This window comes from Thunnus maccoyii, chromosome 3, assembly GCF_910596095.1.
Source record: "Thunnus maccoyii chromosome 3, fThuMac1.1, whole genome shotgun sequence".
In the NCBI taxonomy this organism is placed as follows: domain Eukaryota; kingdom Metazoa; phylum Chordata; class Actinopteri; order Scombriformes; family Scombridae; genus Thunnus; species Thunnus maccoyii.
Window position 1 is genome coordinate 2,216,533 of NC_056535.1, and position 17,532 is coordinate 2,234,064.

Below are 17,532 nucleotides of genomic sequence, written 5' to 3' on the forward strand. Positions count from 1 at the left end.
TCCTTGGGGACCCTGAATGCTTCTTCAAAATTTTTATATAGACAATCTTTTTTAGCTTTTACACTAACAAGTATACAAATCTAAACAATCTACAAACTTTTTCTTTTTTACTCCTTTTAGGTCCGTTTTAGGTTTTTTATTTGAGATCTCAAAAGCATTTTTTACACCTGGTTTTGTCTTTGTTTAAGTTTGTTTGTGATACCTTGGAGTCTTTGTGTTGACTATGTGTCTGCTTCCGCCTGCGTGTCTGTGTGTGTGAACGTTGATTCATGGATTGAAGGGAGTGGCAGTGAAGGGTTGGTCTCTGACACACACTGTATCATACCATCCAGGTGAGACGGTGTTTATAAGACTGCACCCAGGCAGCAACACACACTTAACCGCATCGAGCATCAACTACAAAGTGAGTCTCACATCAAGAAATACAATCAAGTGACTTCGATTCTGTTTCTATTTACTGATATTTTTTGGTTTTCTCATCTGTTCCAGACTTTTGGATAAGAGAAACACAGCATGAGAATACTTTTACTACTAGCTGGTAAGATTTCATTCACTTTTGCTTTTGCTTTGATATTATTATTTTTCTTTAAAGTGTCATCTGTCTGTCCTGCAACTTTCAACCTTAAACAGATGTCTACATTGATAAATCATTGGAAGTTGACAGTATGCAGGTTTCTAATTCAGTGAAACTCTGCAACAGCTGATTTCACTGCTCACAGCTCCATTTTCTAGCAGAGAGGAGAAACTAGCCTGCATACTCTCAGGTCGTGATAGCACATGTTTGAGCTGTAAATCCTGAAAGGATTTCATTAGTCTGGGCCTGCATCAGAGGCTCTTCCACTCTGACAAGAACATTACTTATGGGAAAACACTGAAGTTTTTGCATTAGGATATTTGTTAACAGCTTACTGGTATCAGTCTTCAAACTACACATAATCTATAGGAATGCACAGCTCTAGATACTGTGACTCTCTTGAGTATTGATGGTACATCCTATGTTTCCTTTTTAGGCCTTTCTTTTTGCTTCTTTTGGACATACAATATAGCGGGTAGTATCAACTAAGGGATAGACAAAGAGCACATCCTATTCAAAATGTATAGCTGTTGGAAGCCCTGCAAAATTATTGATCCCACCGTGGTGACGGGCAGAAGCTCTGTCATTGGCCCATCAATAGAGAGTTTACTCAAAATGTTAAAATGTTAATCATGTTTAAGTTTGTTAAAGCCGGGAATATGCTAATTTTAATTACAAAGGTGATTGTGGTATTGTTTAGGTTAAGTTTTGAGATGGTTTGGTAAAAGTCTCATTAAGATGAGCATAAAAATGCTGCTACATCTATAAAAAATGGCGAGGTTTACTTTTAACAAGTAGACAAACTGGAATAACAAACAATTTAGAGTTGAAGCATCGTTATAGGATCTGTCTTTCCTTCCTTATGTCCTTATGTCTTATTCATTGTGAACTGGGATACTAATGTAACTGATTACTGATAGAGGTCATGTAATTACAAGGCTCTGTAATGTTTCATTTCTTGTTGTACTGCCTTCCTTCTTACAGCCGTGGCTGCAGTATCACAGGCCCAGACTGACTGCTCTCGAGGGGCTTGTTACCCACCCAGCAATGACCTGCTGCTGGGCAGGGCTCACCAGCTCCGAGCCTCTTCCACCTGCGGCCTCACCGGCTCTGAGGTCTACTGCACCCCATACCAACAGGTAGGAGCACAATCATTCACCTCTGTTTGCCCAAGACACAGTTACAGTAGATACAGGGACTGAATCAGACTCTCCATTGCCAATCAGCCTGCCAACTCTTTATCCATTTGGTATTAGTATCAGCTTTCAGGTGGTTGGAGGAGCTGTTCCATTTAAAATGTGGAAAAAGACAGTTCTGAATTCAAGATAAGGTTTGTGAGGCAGAGAAAGCAAAAAGGTAATAATTATCAAAAAGCAGCAGCTTTAACTCTTAAATATTGATATTGGCCACATACAAAACCATATCAGTCAAACCAAAGCAGACACACAGTCGCTGTCTGAGCCAGCTATGTTCACTCAGGCCATGCATGGGTCCCTGCGTGGGGTTTGCACTGTCAGGAGGCGAGCAGTGCAGAGGTCATAATGAACAGACAGATATGCAGGACGGAGGCTGTGGTGGTTTTGGCCAGACTGATTGCTGTCCATTTATGAAACAGTCTGATTTCAGTGCCAGAGCATCATGTTGCAACTGTACTCTCTTTTCTTTCCAGCCCATCTGCTGGCTCAGCACAAACCTCCCATTACTGGATTTAATGTTGGTTTTGAAATTAGACTTACCATCCAGAGCAGAGGGCATGTACTGAGCATCTGTAATGTTGCAATGTGTACTATATTTCAAAAAAGTGAGACAAGTGTCTCTAATGTGAGATCCTTTATTTGCAATACAAATCAACTTTTTTCTGTTAAGTATCATACTGAAGCTTGTTTTATAAAATCCACTGAAACAAGTGAAGCTGTATTGGAAGTAAACTGAATAATCTGAACCCACTTTTTCACTAGTCTGGAGAGATGTCATAAAAGATATTTAATTTTTTGCAATATTTTAGCTATGTAATGGTTTACAGTAACATGAGAGATGTTGAAATGTGAGAGATGTGGGGGGCAGAAAAGGTCAGGAGCTGGACTGAACCCAATAGTTCTCAAACCCATAATGAATGTAATCTTCTTTTTCAAAGAAAACCCAGCCTTCAGATACATGTAATGGAGTAAAAATCACAATATTTCCCCTTGCAATGTCAAAGTAAAAGGCCTTCCAAACTGGAAATAAGCAAAGTAAAATATTAGTACTTAAATCGCAGTTCAGTACTTGAATAAAGGTTTTCACATGCATACATGTTAGATTTAATGTGGAATTCATATTTTAATATTCCTTCAAAAAGGAAGTTGCATTCTAGTGATTAAATCTGTGATCACCATAAGACAGACAGAATGATGTTTGTGATGATGTTACACAATCTTCACATCTTACAGTTTATGTATGTGGGCTGTGTTGAATCTCCCTGAGGGAAGGGCGTGGACTCATTCCCTCTCAATCTCCCATTGATCTACACTTTCTTCCCTGTTTTTTTTTTTTTACCTGAGCCACACCTGGTCCAGACAGACAGGGGCAGGAACACTCAGCCATATCTCAGAGCTGACACACAGAAACAAACACATTCACATGCATGACTACCAAAAGACCAACAATGATATCTTTGATGACTGAGGTAAACACAAAAACTTAAAGTAGTCAGATCTCGATGAATGATGCTTCATCAGACTGCTGCAATTATCAGATTTTGTAAATGAATGTATTACACTCTAAAGCAGGTGGTTTGGAATTATAATGTCCTTAGATATTTTGATAGTAATGTAGATAGTTGTTAAAAGTAATAAAGGTATGAATGAGTCAACAGTGTTTCCACATATCCTGGAAAACCTAGGATTTTGTAATGCAGATTGCCATTACTGCAGTACATCTAGACTTAAGGTTCCTGAATCATTAGGTTTACCACTGACTACTTTTCAAACCAGTACCTGCTGATGAAGCACATGATGTCTTTCTCTAACCCATGGAGATGAAATAATACAAACTGCATTTCAGCCGTGTGCTGTGTATATGTGGACCTACTAAAAAGACTAAAGAAAGGCAGTTTGCATGTCTCTCTCCACATAAAAAGTGAAGATTCTTTGGGTAATATCAATTCATTATCACTGGTGCTGTTATGTCATATGCAGTGAATATGGAAAATTATTCATATTTTTGATATGTCCTTTAAAAAGCATGCATTTCACATTTCATCAAGGGACCAAATCACTTCAGTGCATCAGATTTGCCTCAGAGTTGCTCGTTGCAGCCAGGGGCCTGCTGTTTGATAGCCAGATATGCCTTTTTGATATTAATCTTGATAAATATACATGTAATATATTTGTATGCTTTTATTGTCAGATGCACCACTATACATATAACTATAACCAACATAGGTAAATTTGCTCCTGCTGTCTTTCACACCATGTATTAGAGCAATGAACATTAGTTAAAATGTAACCTGAACCTTCTTGGTGCCAGTACAGACAGATTTTGTTTAGTTTACTAATTTTATCATAATGTCCACTGTAGACTTTATACCCTTACTGAGGATCAAATACATGTTCAGCTGATGCAATAGACTGCTGGTAGTGACTAAATGCAAACAGTGTGTGTTTGGAGTGACACACTGCAGTGCCAAAAGCCACAAACCTTGGGCAAAAGCCTCCACGTTGCATCACTTTTCACCTGTATGTATAGTTAAGAAGTGTCCCTCTGTCATGGTTTACAGGAGTAACTGAGGTTAAGAAGCAGTAAAAATTACATGGACACACCTTAGTCTGAGAGTTAAAGATTTATCACCTGAGATTAGATAAGATGAACTGTTTTCAATGAACATTGAAGTTGAAGTGAGCTAGTGAGGTCATTATTAAATGGTGCACCTACAAGGAATGCACCTAATGTTATTATTAGATATTATACAGCTGGTGTCAGTTCAGGAGTCTGTGAAAGTGTTATTTGTGGGTTGAGGAGCTGTATCTGTGGAGGAGGGTATTCTGAGTGTCAGAGTTTATCTGCTGGGCTTTATCTGACTGACATGTCTGTGATCCTGGTTGGTAAAGAGATGATTCAAAGATAAAGTTTTTTTAACCCCTCTTAACCATCTATTCAGGGAAAAATGATAAAACTCATACATGCAGCTTCCTGCATCATATTTATATAACTCAAGCTGCAATTTACAGCCATGGTCCTCTGCAACAGCATGACCCATAAACATAGTTTATCCATGTACACATTCTTATAGTCAGTGATATTACGGCATGGGGGAAACTGCTGGCTCAGCTTCATCCAAAATGATAAAATATCTTATTTATATATTTGTAGCTGTATGTGCTGTGTGTAGGGGATAATCCACGAAACACCATAAAATAACACACAATGCAAAGATTAATTCACCTGGTTAATGTGCCTCAGTTGAGTGGTGTCACTTTCTCAAGTGCACATATGGATTCCCCCATTTACATCACAGCCACCTGAGAGGGATCAATGTATAAGTATTATTTCATCATATTATGAAGCACTACTTGTAAAATGTCAGTTTTGTGTTGACACTCAGAATAATCTACTGACAAGTATGAGAAGCTGTAGCCTCATTACAGCTTAAATGAACCTTCAGGCTATGAGAATGCCATGTCATTTATATGACAGCTTTGCATAGTATTACTTTGAAGGCATTAATAACGCCACACAAGTCCACAGTACTGTGTAATGATTTGTAGTTATTGTTAAATCAAAGCTTTGTGACAGGTTAATATAGAATCAGAATAGTGCTGCCCTGGCTTTATTTCACAGTGTGAAGGAGCCAGAATGGTCCCTTGCTTATTCGTTGAGAAACAAGTTGAATTAATGCTGTGCTGTGCAGCTGCTACTGCAGCATGAATCACTGTACTGAACCAATTATTAGTCTAGACACAGTCTAGAGACTTTTCTCTGTCATTGCAGCATTTTACTTTGCTGTTAATGATTTGATTGACCAACAATGATGCTGTCACTGTACACAGATGTTGGATATCACTTTGACCAGCTTTCATTCACAAAGTCAGTCCCACTGATTGGACTTTGATGTTGTAAAGTAGCCTGTACGTTCTTTATGATGATGCAGTGACAGATTGTTCTTTGTTTTTTAAAATCACAGAGAATTAGCCATGTACCATGTCCAGCATGCTAGTTAATGTGTTTGGGAATGAGGTAACAAAGACACAATCTGTGAAATGTTTGAAAAGAAGTTATTTTGACAACATTTGCATGACTCAAAATGTTTCAAACTGTTTAGAGTGGGAGAATGAGTTGAGACACGTAGCTTGATGAACACTGTATGTTGTAACAATGAGCAGTCAAGAGGGAACTTTTCCCTACAGAGAAAGCAGCCATGGTCTGCGTGCTAGATTGGGAGCTGCTAAATATTGACTTGGCAGGTGAAAGCTGTGGCCCAGCTGCCACTGATGTGAACATTTGTGTGGGGAATTGTCCAAGTGCTATTGGAGTGTCTTCATGAACAGCACGTAGCTCAACAAAGGTAGAAAAACAGCTTATTACTGCATATGTTTAAGGAACAGCTCAACCAAAAATGGAATTTGGACTCCACAGGTGCTTTGGTTGACTCAGAGGTCAATAGATAATCATCTAAAACATATTTTTTCGATTAACTTTTCTTTTAAAACTGTACTAGACATATATAGTTGTTGACTGGAATTGTGCTGGTGCAAAGATTTTGAATTTCACATTAAAATTCTGTAAGGTGGACAAATTCCGTTGGAGACTATTTATACATCACAATTAATAACTTTATTTCTCCCTGTGAACAAGTCAAGTTCCACTGCTGCCATAAAATTTCATTTATGCATGGCTCAAATAAAACTAGGGCAGCACGTTTCATGCCTTGTCTTCCACAGGGACAAAGTTTCTCCCCTTGACTTGTTGACCAGCTCAATAAATCATTGTTATTCACAATATAAAAGTAGAACTGTCAGCAGGCTTTCCATCTGACACATATTGATTTTCCCTCTCTGTGGCCATGGATGACCTGCTCAATGACACAACTTATCTACCTGGCATTACACAGAGACAGAGACAAATGTGAAGCTGGTCATAGGTCCATGGATCAGCTTTAAGACTAACACTTTGTAGACACACTCATTGTAACATAATTACATACATACATACATGCATGCATGCAATATTACAGTGCAACTTTGCAGGAAAGTCCACTGTTACTGATTTTGTCTCTCTGTTTCTCTGTTTTTTCTCTCAGAGGAGGATGAAGTGCTGTCCATGTGACTCCAGGAACCCAAACGGTCAGCTGGCCCACACTGTCCAGGATGTCCTGTCCACTGCCGGACCAGACAGATGGTGGCAGTCTAAGAAAGGTGGGCAAAGAAAAAAAAATAGAGAAACACTTCTTTGGGCATAGATGACACGAAATGAGAGCGAGAGAGATGCAATAAAGGTCCCTTTAGAGACGTTGCACTTCATGGTCAGAATCTTAACTTCTAAACTACAGGGGCCCATGGACCAAAGAAACAAACACTAAGCAACTAATTAATTATTATTCATTTGCAGTACAAACATTCTGTAGTCTTTTTGGTAGAATTTTGTTATTTAATGAGTTGGAGAGCCTGTTTTACAGTAATCAGCAGCACTTTCCTTGTTTTTCTCACATTCTGAGCTGCCTCACCACCAGAGGCCCCTGTTCACAATCAACTGTGCTGAACAGGCAGCAGGGAACAGCTGAGAATTAGTTTAAATCAACCAGTTTTATAAAATGTAAAAAAACAAACATCAACCTTATTTAACACTTAGTATGTAGTGTAGCTGATGAAAATGCTGTTCTGCTTGTTTGTCCTGTAGAGGTGAATGCAGTCACTCTCCAGTTGGACCTCAACAATCTGTTCCAGCTTGACAGACTGACACTGAACTTCAAGGTATGATACAGTCTGCAAACACTGCTAGACTACTCATTCACACAAAAATACTTTTAATCTTAAGGCACTGTGTGGTATCTGGTTTTAAATTCATTAATATATCATACACATAAAATAGGAGAGGTAGAAATAAAAGATGTAAATCAGTAATACTGCTGCAAAAAGATATGGAGGATTTGCATACACAAATCTATTTATGTATAAATCATTTAGCTTTGAAACTATTTTGTTAACATATTTCAATAAAACCAGGTGTATTTGTGTTAGTTAGATCTCAAACATAATTTATGAATTTAGAACCTGTTTCTTTATTGATCTGCTTTTCTCTGCAGGGTCCTCGTCCCAGTGCTTTGATTATAGAGAGGACACTTGATAATGGCAGGACATGGGAACCCGCCCTCTACATTGCTGCAGACTGTCAAAAAGCATTCCCTGGTGTCCCCACTTCAACACCTCTTACCATGGACCAGACTTACTGCTACACTCTGCCCCCTACTGGAAACCCATACCAAGATCAGATGGTAGGCTCAAATCATCTTTGTGGCAAAATATCTGTTTTAGTGTGTCTTCAGTTAGAGCTCATTATTCTCTGCTTTGATTATTGTACCCTTTTCTCTACTGTTATTGAGGTACTGTAGCTGTCAATGCAAATGTTATCATAACTGACCCAGATAACAAAGTGGCTCTTCCACAGATACTGTTATCTTGGTATTACTAGCAAAATCACATGAGACTCTGTTGTACTGTTATTAGTGATTAAGACATCATTTCCAGTAACACCTGTTGCTTTCTTGTTTCCTAAACAGTTTAGGTGTCAATGACATATGATTTATGAATCATTTATCACCTTTAAAAATGACACAGACATAATATGACATGTATGTAACACATAGGACAGTTCAAACCTGTTAGAGTCTTCTGAGTTAAGTTTGAAAAAAATGGATGGCAGTATTGTGAATCTTTATGAAATAAGTGCTAAACACTGTGTGATGGAGAAAAAAAAGATAACATAAACAGAATAAATTGATTGTACATCTCTCTTCTCCAGATCCAGTTCAGTCCTTTGCGTCAGTACGCTTATGTCCCAGTTCCCAACAGCCAGAAGATTGAGGGTAAGTCTAAGATCATGACTCACGGTGTATAGACCTGTTTAAATGTTGTGGACTGCTCATTGACAGCTGTCTCATCCACAGATGTGACTGGCTTGACGGGGTTGAGGGTGAGGCTAGCCGAGCTGGGTGATGTGCCACGTCTACCAGGCAGAGCTCTCAGTAGGTTTTACGCCCTTAAGGAGATGAGGGTGATGGGCAGCTGTATGTGCCATGGACATGCCAACCGATGCCTACCAGAAGCCTACAACAACGCTCAGTCCAACAGCATACAGGTGTGTATCCAGGTGTTTTGGGGATTAGAGAGTTTGGATTTAAAAGGTTTAGAATGTTTCAAAGACACTTTTTGTCACTTTTGATGGCTATTCATTTCCATCTTCTCCCAGTGTTTGTGTTAAGCCACATCCTGGACCTACAGTATCTCTGTACTGGACGCTAAGATATGAGAATAATAAAATCATTGGACTCTGGGCAGCAAACAAGAGGATTTGCACTTCAGTAGCTACAATGAGAGATCAAAAAAAGCATATATAAGGATATATGCAGCAGAAAGTCTTCACAAGGATTACATAAGAGAGAGAATACGTTTGAAGTACTTAAATTATTTTATAATGCCTTAGCTCCTTGTCAGAAAATGCAATGAACTTTAATCCTTAGAATATAATCCATATTGGTGCTATGTGCTATACAACATGTTTATGAACTCTTTTGAACTGATAGTGATACTGACACTATTGAATTTACAATTCCACTTTCTAGGTTTTCATCATTTTGTTCAGACAGCTAACATTTGAGTAAACATTTCCTTATACATGTTTTCTATGCCTCCCTGTAGGTGAACCCTCAGTGTGACTGCCAGCATAACACAGCAGGTGTGAACTGTGAGCGCTGTGCTGATCTCTACAATGATCTGCCCTGGAGACCTGCAGAGGAGAGCAACACTCATACCTGCAAACGTAAGACTTCACCCACCTACAGCTCATCTCTCTAATGGAAACAAAACACACTCATCTGCAAGCATTATACTTACCTAAAGAAATAATAATTCCAAATTCACTCATATTTCAAGAGGTGAACAGTTGGACTGAATTTCCTGTGAAAGAAAAAAAGAGTATTACATACAGAATTCAATACAGTCAGAATTTTTTAACTACCAACTGGGATGTTTGGGATGTTTTGTTTACCTCTTACAATTGAACAGAAAATATTACTTAAAAATAAATGAAGGAGAGAGAAAATATGTATGTTTTGGAGCCTACATCCATTGACTCTGCTTGTGTGTATGTACCAATCCTTCTGCTCTCTCCTCAGGCTGTGAGTGTAACAACCATGCCCAACGCTGTCATTTTGACGAGGAGGTGTACAAGGCCAGTGGCTCAAGGAGCGGAGGTGTGTGTGAAGGTTGTATGCACCACACCACAGGGCCAAAGTGTGACCAGTGTGCCCCAGGCTACCAACCAAACCCCCGCAGCCGAATGGATCGTCCTGATGCCTGCATACGTAAGTGGCTGACTGTTTTAGATAGATATATAGACATTAGTTGATTGCTTTAAAATGTATAATATCCTCAAAGTTCTCACCATACTTCTTTGCTCACTTTATTTCCTATAATGAGGTATCTTCATAGAGATCTGACCTTTTTTGAAGTGGCTCATGTTTATATTGTTGTGTTGCTGCCAGGCTGTAGCTGCAGTGCGGAGGGGACAGTGAATGAGGGCCGGTGTGACGATAGCTCAGGCTCATGTCAGTGTAAAGTGAACGTGGAAGGCCCCCGCTGTGACCGCTGTAAGAGAGGCTACTACGGCCTGAGCGCTTCTAACCCTCTGGGCTGCTCCAGTGAGTCATCACACACCTTCACATCACTTTGATTTTTCCCTTTTTTATGCAAATAACACCACATTTTTCTTTTGCTAACTCCTCAAAATTTGTGTGTGAAAACTTTCACATCAGAGATGGGTTTTTGAAGATACTGATGCAAATATGTCTTAAACTGAGGCTCTCACAGAAATTGATCAATATCTTGATTTGCATTGTTACCACTGTTACTGCCATCAATAATCATAAGGAATCATATATATTTGTGTGGAATTTGATCCAAGTACTTCTCCCTAACTCCCATGTTACCTCTACTGTGCAGAGTGCTCCTGTTCTCCAGACGGGTCACTGTCAGGTGTTTGTGACCCAGTGACCGGCCAGTGTCCCTGTCGTTCCCACTTCCACGGCCTGACCTGTGAGGTGTGTGCAAAAGGCTACTGGAAACCATTCCAGTCAGGACGATGTGAGCCTTGCAACTGTGACCCCACCAGGTCCCTCAGTGATACCTGCGACCAGGTATGACCTCTTCCCTACACCCCCACAGTCAACACCAGTGAACTCCAGCAAACACACTTCTACACACAGTCAGATGAAAAGACTGATTTCAGTTTCAGACACTAGCCTGGGACATGTTTAGCCTAGCTGGAAGCAGGAGGAAACTGCAAGCCCACAGTGCCTTAATTTGAAGGACAAACTGGAAAAGCTTGGTGCAGCAGCATTAATTATTAGGTATTAATAATTATGAAGCAATAAGAAAGGGGAGAATGGCTTTCACTGAACTGACTTTGGCCACACAAACACCTGTTAAGTAGAATTTTAAAAAGGAAAATTCCAGTTAAAGGATGGATCACTGCTTTGTTAGATTGTGCAAGATAAGAGTGCTAGAACATAATGTATTGGCAGTAAGAATAAATGAGTGTTGTTACTATTACTGCCATTACTAGTTCAACCAGAGGTGCTCATGCTGCTGAGTTTATAGCTGATTTGTTTTGTGCAGTTGAAGCTAAAGTCATTTTTGTTCCTTTTCTTCCAGCAGACGGGTCAGTGTCAGTGTAGACCAGGCTTTGGAGGCCAAAAATGTACCGAGTGCCCAGACAACACATACGGAGACCCACTCATTGGCTGCCGGCGTGAGTCATCTCTCTTTAATTGCTCCATTTATTGTTTTCTTTTTTATCTCAGTCATGGTAGAAACCTTTATCTTGTTTCCTTGTTTGTATTTGGTTCATTTATGGTTCACACTACAGTGATGACAGGTGAACCTGGCTTTTAAGTAAGACCGCTCTCACATACAAACCCTGCGTTTGACAAAGGTAATGAAGCCACACTTGTGAGACTTCATAGAGTTTTATGACAGCGGTGAAACAACCTTTGTAGATGCTAAGAGTCTGAGGTTTCTTTCACTCTAGATTAGACCTTGAAGAATTATTAAAGAATCCTCCTTTTTAAAAATGTGTATTTTAGGGCCCTCTGGCCAGTGCTTGAATTTATCTTTATTGTGATCTTTTTCTCTCTTCCTCCACAGCGTGTCTGTGTGATGCTGAAGGAACCCTTCCAGAAGTTTGTGACAAGCAGACAGGAGCCTGTCTATGTCGGCAGGGTGTCACCGGGCCTCGCTGTGACTCCTGCAATCGAGGACACTGTGACTCCTTCCCTGCCTGTGAAACATGTCCCTCCTGCTACTTCACCCTGGATGCCCAGCGTCAAAACCTCAGCTTAGCTTTGGAGAGACTCTCCCCGAGCTTCCCTTCTCGTCCAGGTAATGGTGGTCTTGGAAATTTTGGGCCACGCATCCTCACCCTGGAGGCCAACCTGAACCTGATCCGGAACTCAATCTCCCTTCCACCCAGTACTGCCAGACAGATTGATGATGCTCTGTCCCAGCTGGACAAGCTCAGGTGAGGGATTGCTGAGATCTGGAGGAGGAATAAATTGTATTTGTTTAAAGATGAAAACACTAATCAGCTTTTAAAAATATTTTACATCATTGTCATGGATGTATTTTCTGATATTCACAAACGTAATATTTTCACCCAATTCTAATCAATGGAAACTCACTAAGTTACATTTTTTTCTAACTGATGCCTAATTGAACAACTCTTGTTGTTGTCTCAAAGGGACCAGGTGGACAAGGTTAACGACGATCTTTCACCCCTGAAAAGAACACCCGGTCTGGACTCAGAGCTGGACAAACTGCAGGGTCTGCTGGACAGCCTCCGTGTGCAGTACAATGCCAAGAAAGATGCCATGACGAACTCCATCAATCCCAATAATGCAGGTCCGAGACAAAGACACACAAATCACTGCAGCTCTCAGTTTTAGTGAGGGATTGACCACAGGAGCACCCTCAAGTGGCTCTAATTAACTGAAACTGTAAATCTTTTGATAAAACTTTAACATTCTATTCAAACCAAGATGAATGATGTATGTTTGTGCCATATTTTGACTGAAGCACCTTATCATCACCAGTTGTTGCTTCTCAAACAGATATTCTGATACAATGACTGCATAAAATATATTCATGTTGAGTTTTTCTCTGGATTTAGGAGCATTCTCTGCCATCAAGAATGCCTATGATGAGTCTACAGATGCAGCTAAGAAAGTAAAGGCCAGCGGAAAAACAGTGAAAGAGTCAGCTGATGTCAGAGAGGAGACTAAGGACCTTCAGAACCGAGTACAACCAGCCAACACCAAAGATCTGGACAAACTGAACCAAAACATGGCCTCCAAACCTAACCTCACCCCTGTGGCCAAACAGGTACATGTACCTTCCAGGCTTTTCACTTAGCAGGGAGCCAGATTATAGTGGCATGATGATTCAAAGCCTTGAAATGTGTTTCAACAAACAGATTTGATTTGTAACCCTTGGAAGGATCATCAGTTATTTGATGTTATTTCTATGTAAATCTGCCACATCTCTCATTTGTAACACTGTTTTTATTGACTTGTGAATTGTACAGAGACTCTCTAGGTGATGTGCACTTTAAATAAACTGAAGTTGAAGCTGAAGTTGAAATCACCATGCATCAATATGTTGTTCTGTTCTGTTTTTCCAGGTATGTGGCAGTGTTCGCTCAGAGCCCTGCACCCCACTCCAGTGTGAGGGTGGGGACTTGTGTCCACCGGAGGGAACACCACCTTGTGAAAAGGGAGAAAAGTGTGTGGGTGCCCTGCCTCTCAGCAAGAGGGCAAACGCTGATGCTCAGGATGTGAAAAACCGACTGGACAAGCTGACCGGCAAAATCACAGATGCTGCAGAGAAGGTACACAAACACTTAATGTCACTTCTGTCAGCACCAGAGGCACATCACTGTACCTTTATGACTAAAGCATGAGCAAATTTAAGTTTAATCTTAGATTATTACAATGGTAGATATTTATATTTAAGTTAATTTCAATTCCTTACAGCTCCAAAAAACACAAGAGACAACCAATCAGGTGAGACAGTCTTCAGAGAAGCTGTCCAATAAGATGAAGAAGACCAGAGACGAACTGGAAGATGACTTAAAAGAGACGCGTGACGTTGTGAAAGAGCTCAAAGACTTCCTGTCAGGTAAAGTTTGTTTTAGTGCAAAGGGTAGGTGGATGGACTGATGTACGGAAGGAGGGTGGAGGTTAGCTTGGTTTCAGTAATGATGACTGATTGTAAATGGATTCAGCAGTACTGTAGGTGACGCCAAGGTTTTTTCATTTCTGTGTGTCCAGACCCATCCTCCAACCTGGCCCACATCCAGGAGGTGAGCGACTGGATCCTGAAAGCCAAACTGCCCCTCAACCTGGCCACTCTGAAGAGGAAGCTGGAGGACCTCAAGAATCTGGCAGCCAATCTACCAGACAGCAAGGCTGTGTTGAATGAGGCCGAGCCACAGCTGGATGCAGCCAGGAAACTGCTGCAGAAAGCCCAGGACACCAGGTAGACCCTCACACTCCACCATCGGACTGCTGTTCCTGATTTTGATGCAGTTTTCTTAAAGAACGTTCATCTTTGCAAATTCACAGCATTTAATGGAAACTGTTATTTGTTTGAACAGGATTATAAAAGGAGGCAAATATAGTGTTTATTATTATTATCAGGACAGATTTTTTTTAAATGCAACAGCATATGATCTAAAATTTTATAATTATAGATCTATAGTTTTTTAATCAAATAAACTATAAACAGTGAATACAGTTTTAATCTAAATGTATTGTATCCTCACTATTTTTTTCACAATTTCTTAGATATGGATAATTTAAAGATGATCATTGTTACCATCAAGCCCCTTTTTGACTTTTTCTGATTTTTATAAGGTTTGGTTCAGAGAAACCAATCGCAAACTCAAAATGACCAATGAGCATTTTACTTATCAAAATCTTAAATTAATCTTGATGCAACAAGGCTTCATACACTGACCCTTTTAGTACACCCTGTTCCTGACATGTGCAGTACCAGTCAAAATTTTAGACACACTTTCTCATTCAACGGAATAGGAAGGTGTGTCCACACTTTTGACTGGTACTGTACATGTCAGTCGTCTAAGAGTTAATAAAGAATTGTCCTTACAGTTTTTATCATTGTAATCTAGCAGAACAGAAACTGATTTTGCGGCCGAATTAAAAAAGACATTGTGGTCTCTCTGAGGGTGTGTATGGGGTCCCTCAGCCTGCTTCTCCTCCTGAGGATGCTTTGTTATGTCTTTGTAGTGATGATAAATGGCACATTGTTTCTCATCCACAGGGACACGGCACTGGGGGTAAAGGCTGATGTGGATGGGCTTCTGGCAGGCTTCGGTGCAGTGGAGGGCTCCCTCTCTGACCTGGAGGACAGACTGCAGGACAGCATGGATCTCATGGACACTCTGAACGACAACCTGACTAAGGTAGAAAGCTGTGATATATTAAACAATGAATGAAGTGTCTAAACATTGTGGTCTGTTCAATGCACCAAAAGCTATTCTTCCAGCGTTATTGAGTTTTAGAATGATTTTCTTCATCCAGGCCAAAGACCAGCTGAGCCCTGCAGAGAAGACTCTGGATGATGTATCAACACTGATGAAGCCAATGAAACCCCAGCTGGACGAGCTCAAAGACCTGCTGCAGAGTGGAGGCCAGCAGGCTCAGGAAGCACAGGACAATGCAGACAAAGCTGAAGATGAAGCAGCTGACGCAAATGAGGTGAGAGACCTGCTGTAACTCTTCTACTGTGAAATATGAAGATTTACCTCTACAAAGGGTTTATTCAGAATCAGGACTTGGGGTAAGGACTAAAATAATGGCAACTGGTAAGTGAGGGTGAGGGTTGAGTATTTGTTGCAACCAGAGCAAATTCAAATGAGCTGAAGCAGTTTAACAAAATGTCAAGTTCATTTTATAATTCTAAAAAAAAAAAAAAAGCCAGTGAAAGCCTTTTCGTAGTGTATTTCAGCTGCAAATGTCACCATGTAGAGTGAGTCATTGAAAATGTCATGAAAAGGCTTTGTTAAAGGCATGTAGTGGAGGGTTAAAATGAGAATGAATGTGGTCTTTATAAATGTACTAATACAAATGTGTGTGTGTGTTTGTAGGACCTGTTGTCATTGCAGAAGCAGCTGGATCGTCTTAAAGATAAGGCTGCTACCAGTGGGTCTGGTGGGGAGGCGGGGCCAGTGGGGGATCGACTGGCAAAGCTGCGGCAGGATGCTGGAGCTCTGGCCAACACCACTGAAAACATGATGAAGTCTCTGGAAGGTAATACAGCAAACACCACCAAAATGTTTTTCTGGAATAATGTTATTCACTCTCAAATGAGAGAAGATCATTAGTAAGTCTTCCAGGGAAGGAGGATTTTCAGTCTTCAGGCAATTCCAAGGGGTGATACTCAGAATCTTGATAAAGACATCTGAAATTTGTCTTTTTCCCCACTTAACTCTTATTCTGCCAATAGCAGACTATTGGGGTGGAGAGGCCTGTGAAACAGAATTTCCTCTAACTTGGATTAATATTGCAGGAACATGATCTTAGGCAGGCAGTAAACTGGCAGAAAATGTTTTTTTTTTCTTTTAATTTGCAGCATCTGTCCAATTACGTTTGCTGTGACTTTTATTATTTATTTAAAGGCAGTTGTTTGTCACAGTTAACCTGTATGATCTCTGGTCTGGTAGGGAGATACTAAATACATTTTTAATGACTTTTTCTTAGTCTTCAGATGGAAAAGATATTATGTCCAAAAATATTGGTTATCAGCTTTTAAAACCCATCTAGAACCCTAAGTGTAACATCCAATTGTACATAAACTGACACAGGTCTTTAAAACCCCCAACCCCCCCCCCCCCCCCCCCCCCCCAGTGGGAGTTCTGGCTCTTTAAAAGGGATATCAGTTTGAGTGCAGTATTTTTGTTAGATCTCTGATCTCTCCTTGTGTTCTCTATCTTTTTCCAGGTAAAGCAGATTCCCTGAGGTCGCTGCAGGGTGAGATCCTTCAGAAGTCATCAAAGCTTGAAGGACTTGATGCCAAGCTTAAAGACCTTTTAGCAAAACTTCGAAAGAAAGCCCACGACCTCACCGTCTGCCAGGGCTGAGAGATACCAAACAGGCCTCAGAGCAGAATCTGCAGTAGCCATCACTATGTCACTTCCGCAAACATTCACCTTTTCAACTGTCACGATCAGTCTTCACTTCACTAAAGGAGAACTCATACTCTTGAACACTGCTATAACTCTTCTCTGTAACATTGCACCTCGTCTCCAGCAGTTGTCAAAGAATTGTGGGAATTATAAGAAATCATCATCAATGGTTTCAGAAGGTAGAGGGAGGGTTTAAGGAGACATAAATGACTACACTTTATTATAAAATAACTGCTATACATATACATTACACACCTATACTATACATTGAGGATTTTATAATGATGTTGTATCTAGAAAAGCACCACTGCTTCTGACATCTCTGGAACACAGTGTGAAGAGCCAATACAAACCTTTGTTTATCAGCAGCACCACACTCCACAGTTAACATGGCACCACAATTATATATTTCTGAACTGGCACAAGAGTGAATATTGCATTATTTATTTTAATTTTTGCATCTGTTGTTTGTGCAGAATCCACAATATTTAAATAAAAGCCTTTTT

At 40.2% G+C, this 17,532-nt stretch overlaps 1 protein-coding gene across 1 annotated transcript; it reads left to right on the top strand.

The window, feature by feature from the left end:
• The first annotated feature begins 335 nt into the window (after positions 1-335).
• Positions 336-17,503, top strand: LOC121889334 (laminin subunit beta-3-like). The gene is made up of 23 exons (XM_042401212.1): positions 336-403; positions 490-538; positions 1,559-1,713; positions 6,852-6,966; positions 7,448-7,521; positions 7,854-8,042; positions 8,570-8,633; positions 8,715-8,905; positions 9,466-9,586; positions 9,942-10,130; positions 10,311-10,466; positions 10,768-10,961; positions 11,479-11,575; positions 11,971-12,343; positions 12,563-12,723; positions 12,992-13,203; positions 13,502-13,708; positions 13,854-13,998; positions 14,151-14,358; positions 15,163-15,304; positions 15,423-15,599; positions 15,989-16,151; positions 16,842-17,503. Exons 2-23 carry the CDS (start codon positions 514-516, stop codon positions 16,979-16,981), a joined length of 3,498 nt encoding a protein of 1,165 aa, XP_042257146.1. The 5' UTR covers positions 336-403; positions 490-513; the 3' UTR covers positions 16,982-17,503.
• The last annotated feature ends 29 nt before the right edge of the window (positions 17,504-17,532 follow it).

What these genes read in the sequence shown, in the direction of transcription:
- LOC121889334 (XM_042401212.1), top strand. Translation starts at nt 514, where the DNA reads ATGAGAATACTTTTACTACTAGCTG. An exon ending in ACTGCACCCCATACCAACAG is followed by an intron (nt 1,714 to 6,851) that starts GTAGGAGCACAA and finishes TTTTTCTCTCAG; the next exon opens with AGGAGGATGAAGTGCTGTCC. An exon ending in TGAACGACAACCTGACTAAG is followed by an intron (nt 15,305 to 15,422) that starts GTAGAAAGCTGT and finishes TTCTTCATCCAG; the next exon opens with GCCAAAGACCAGCTGAGCCC.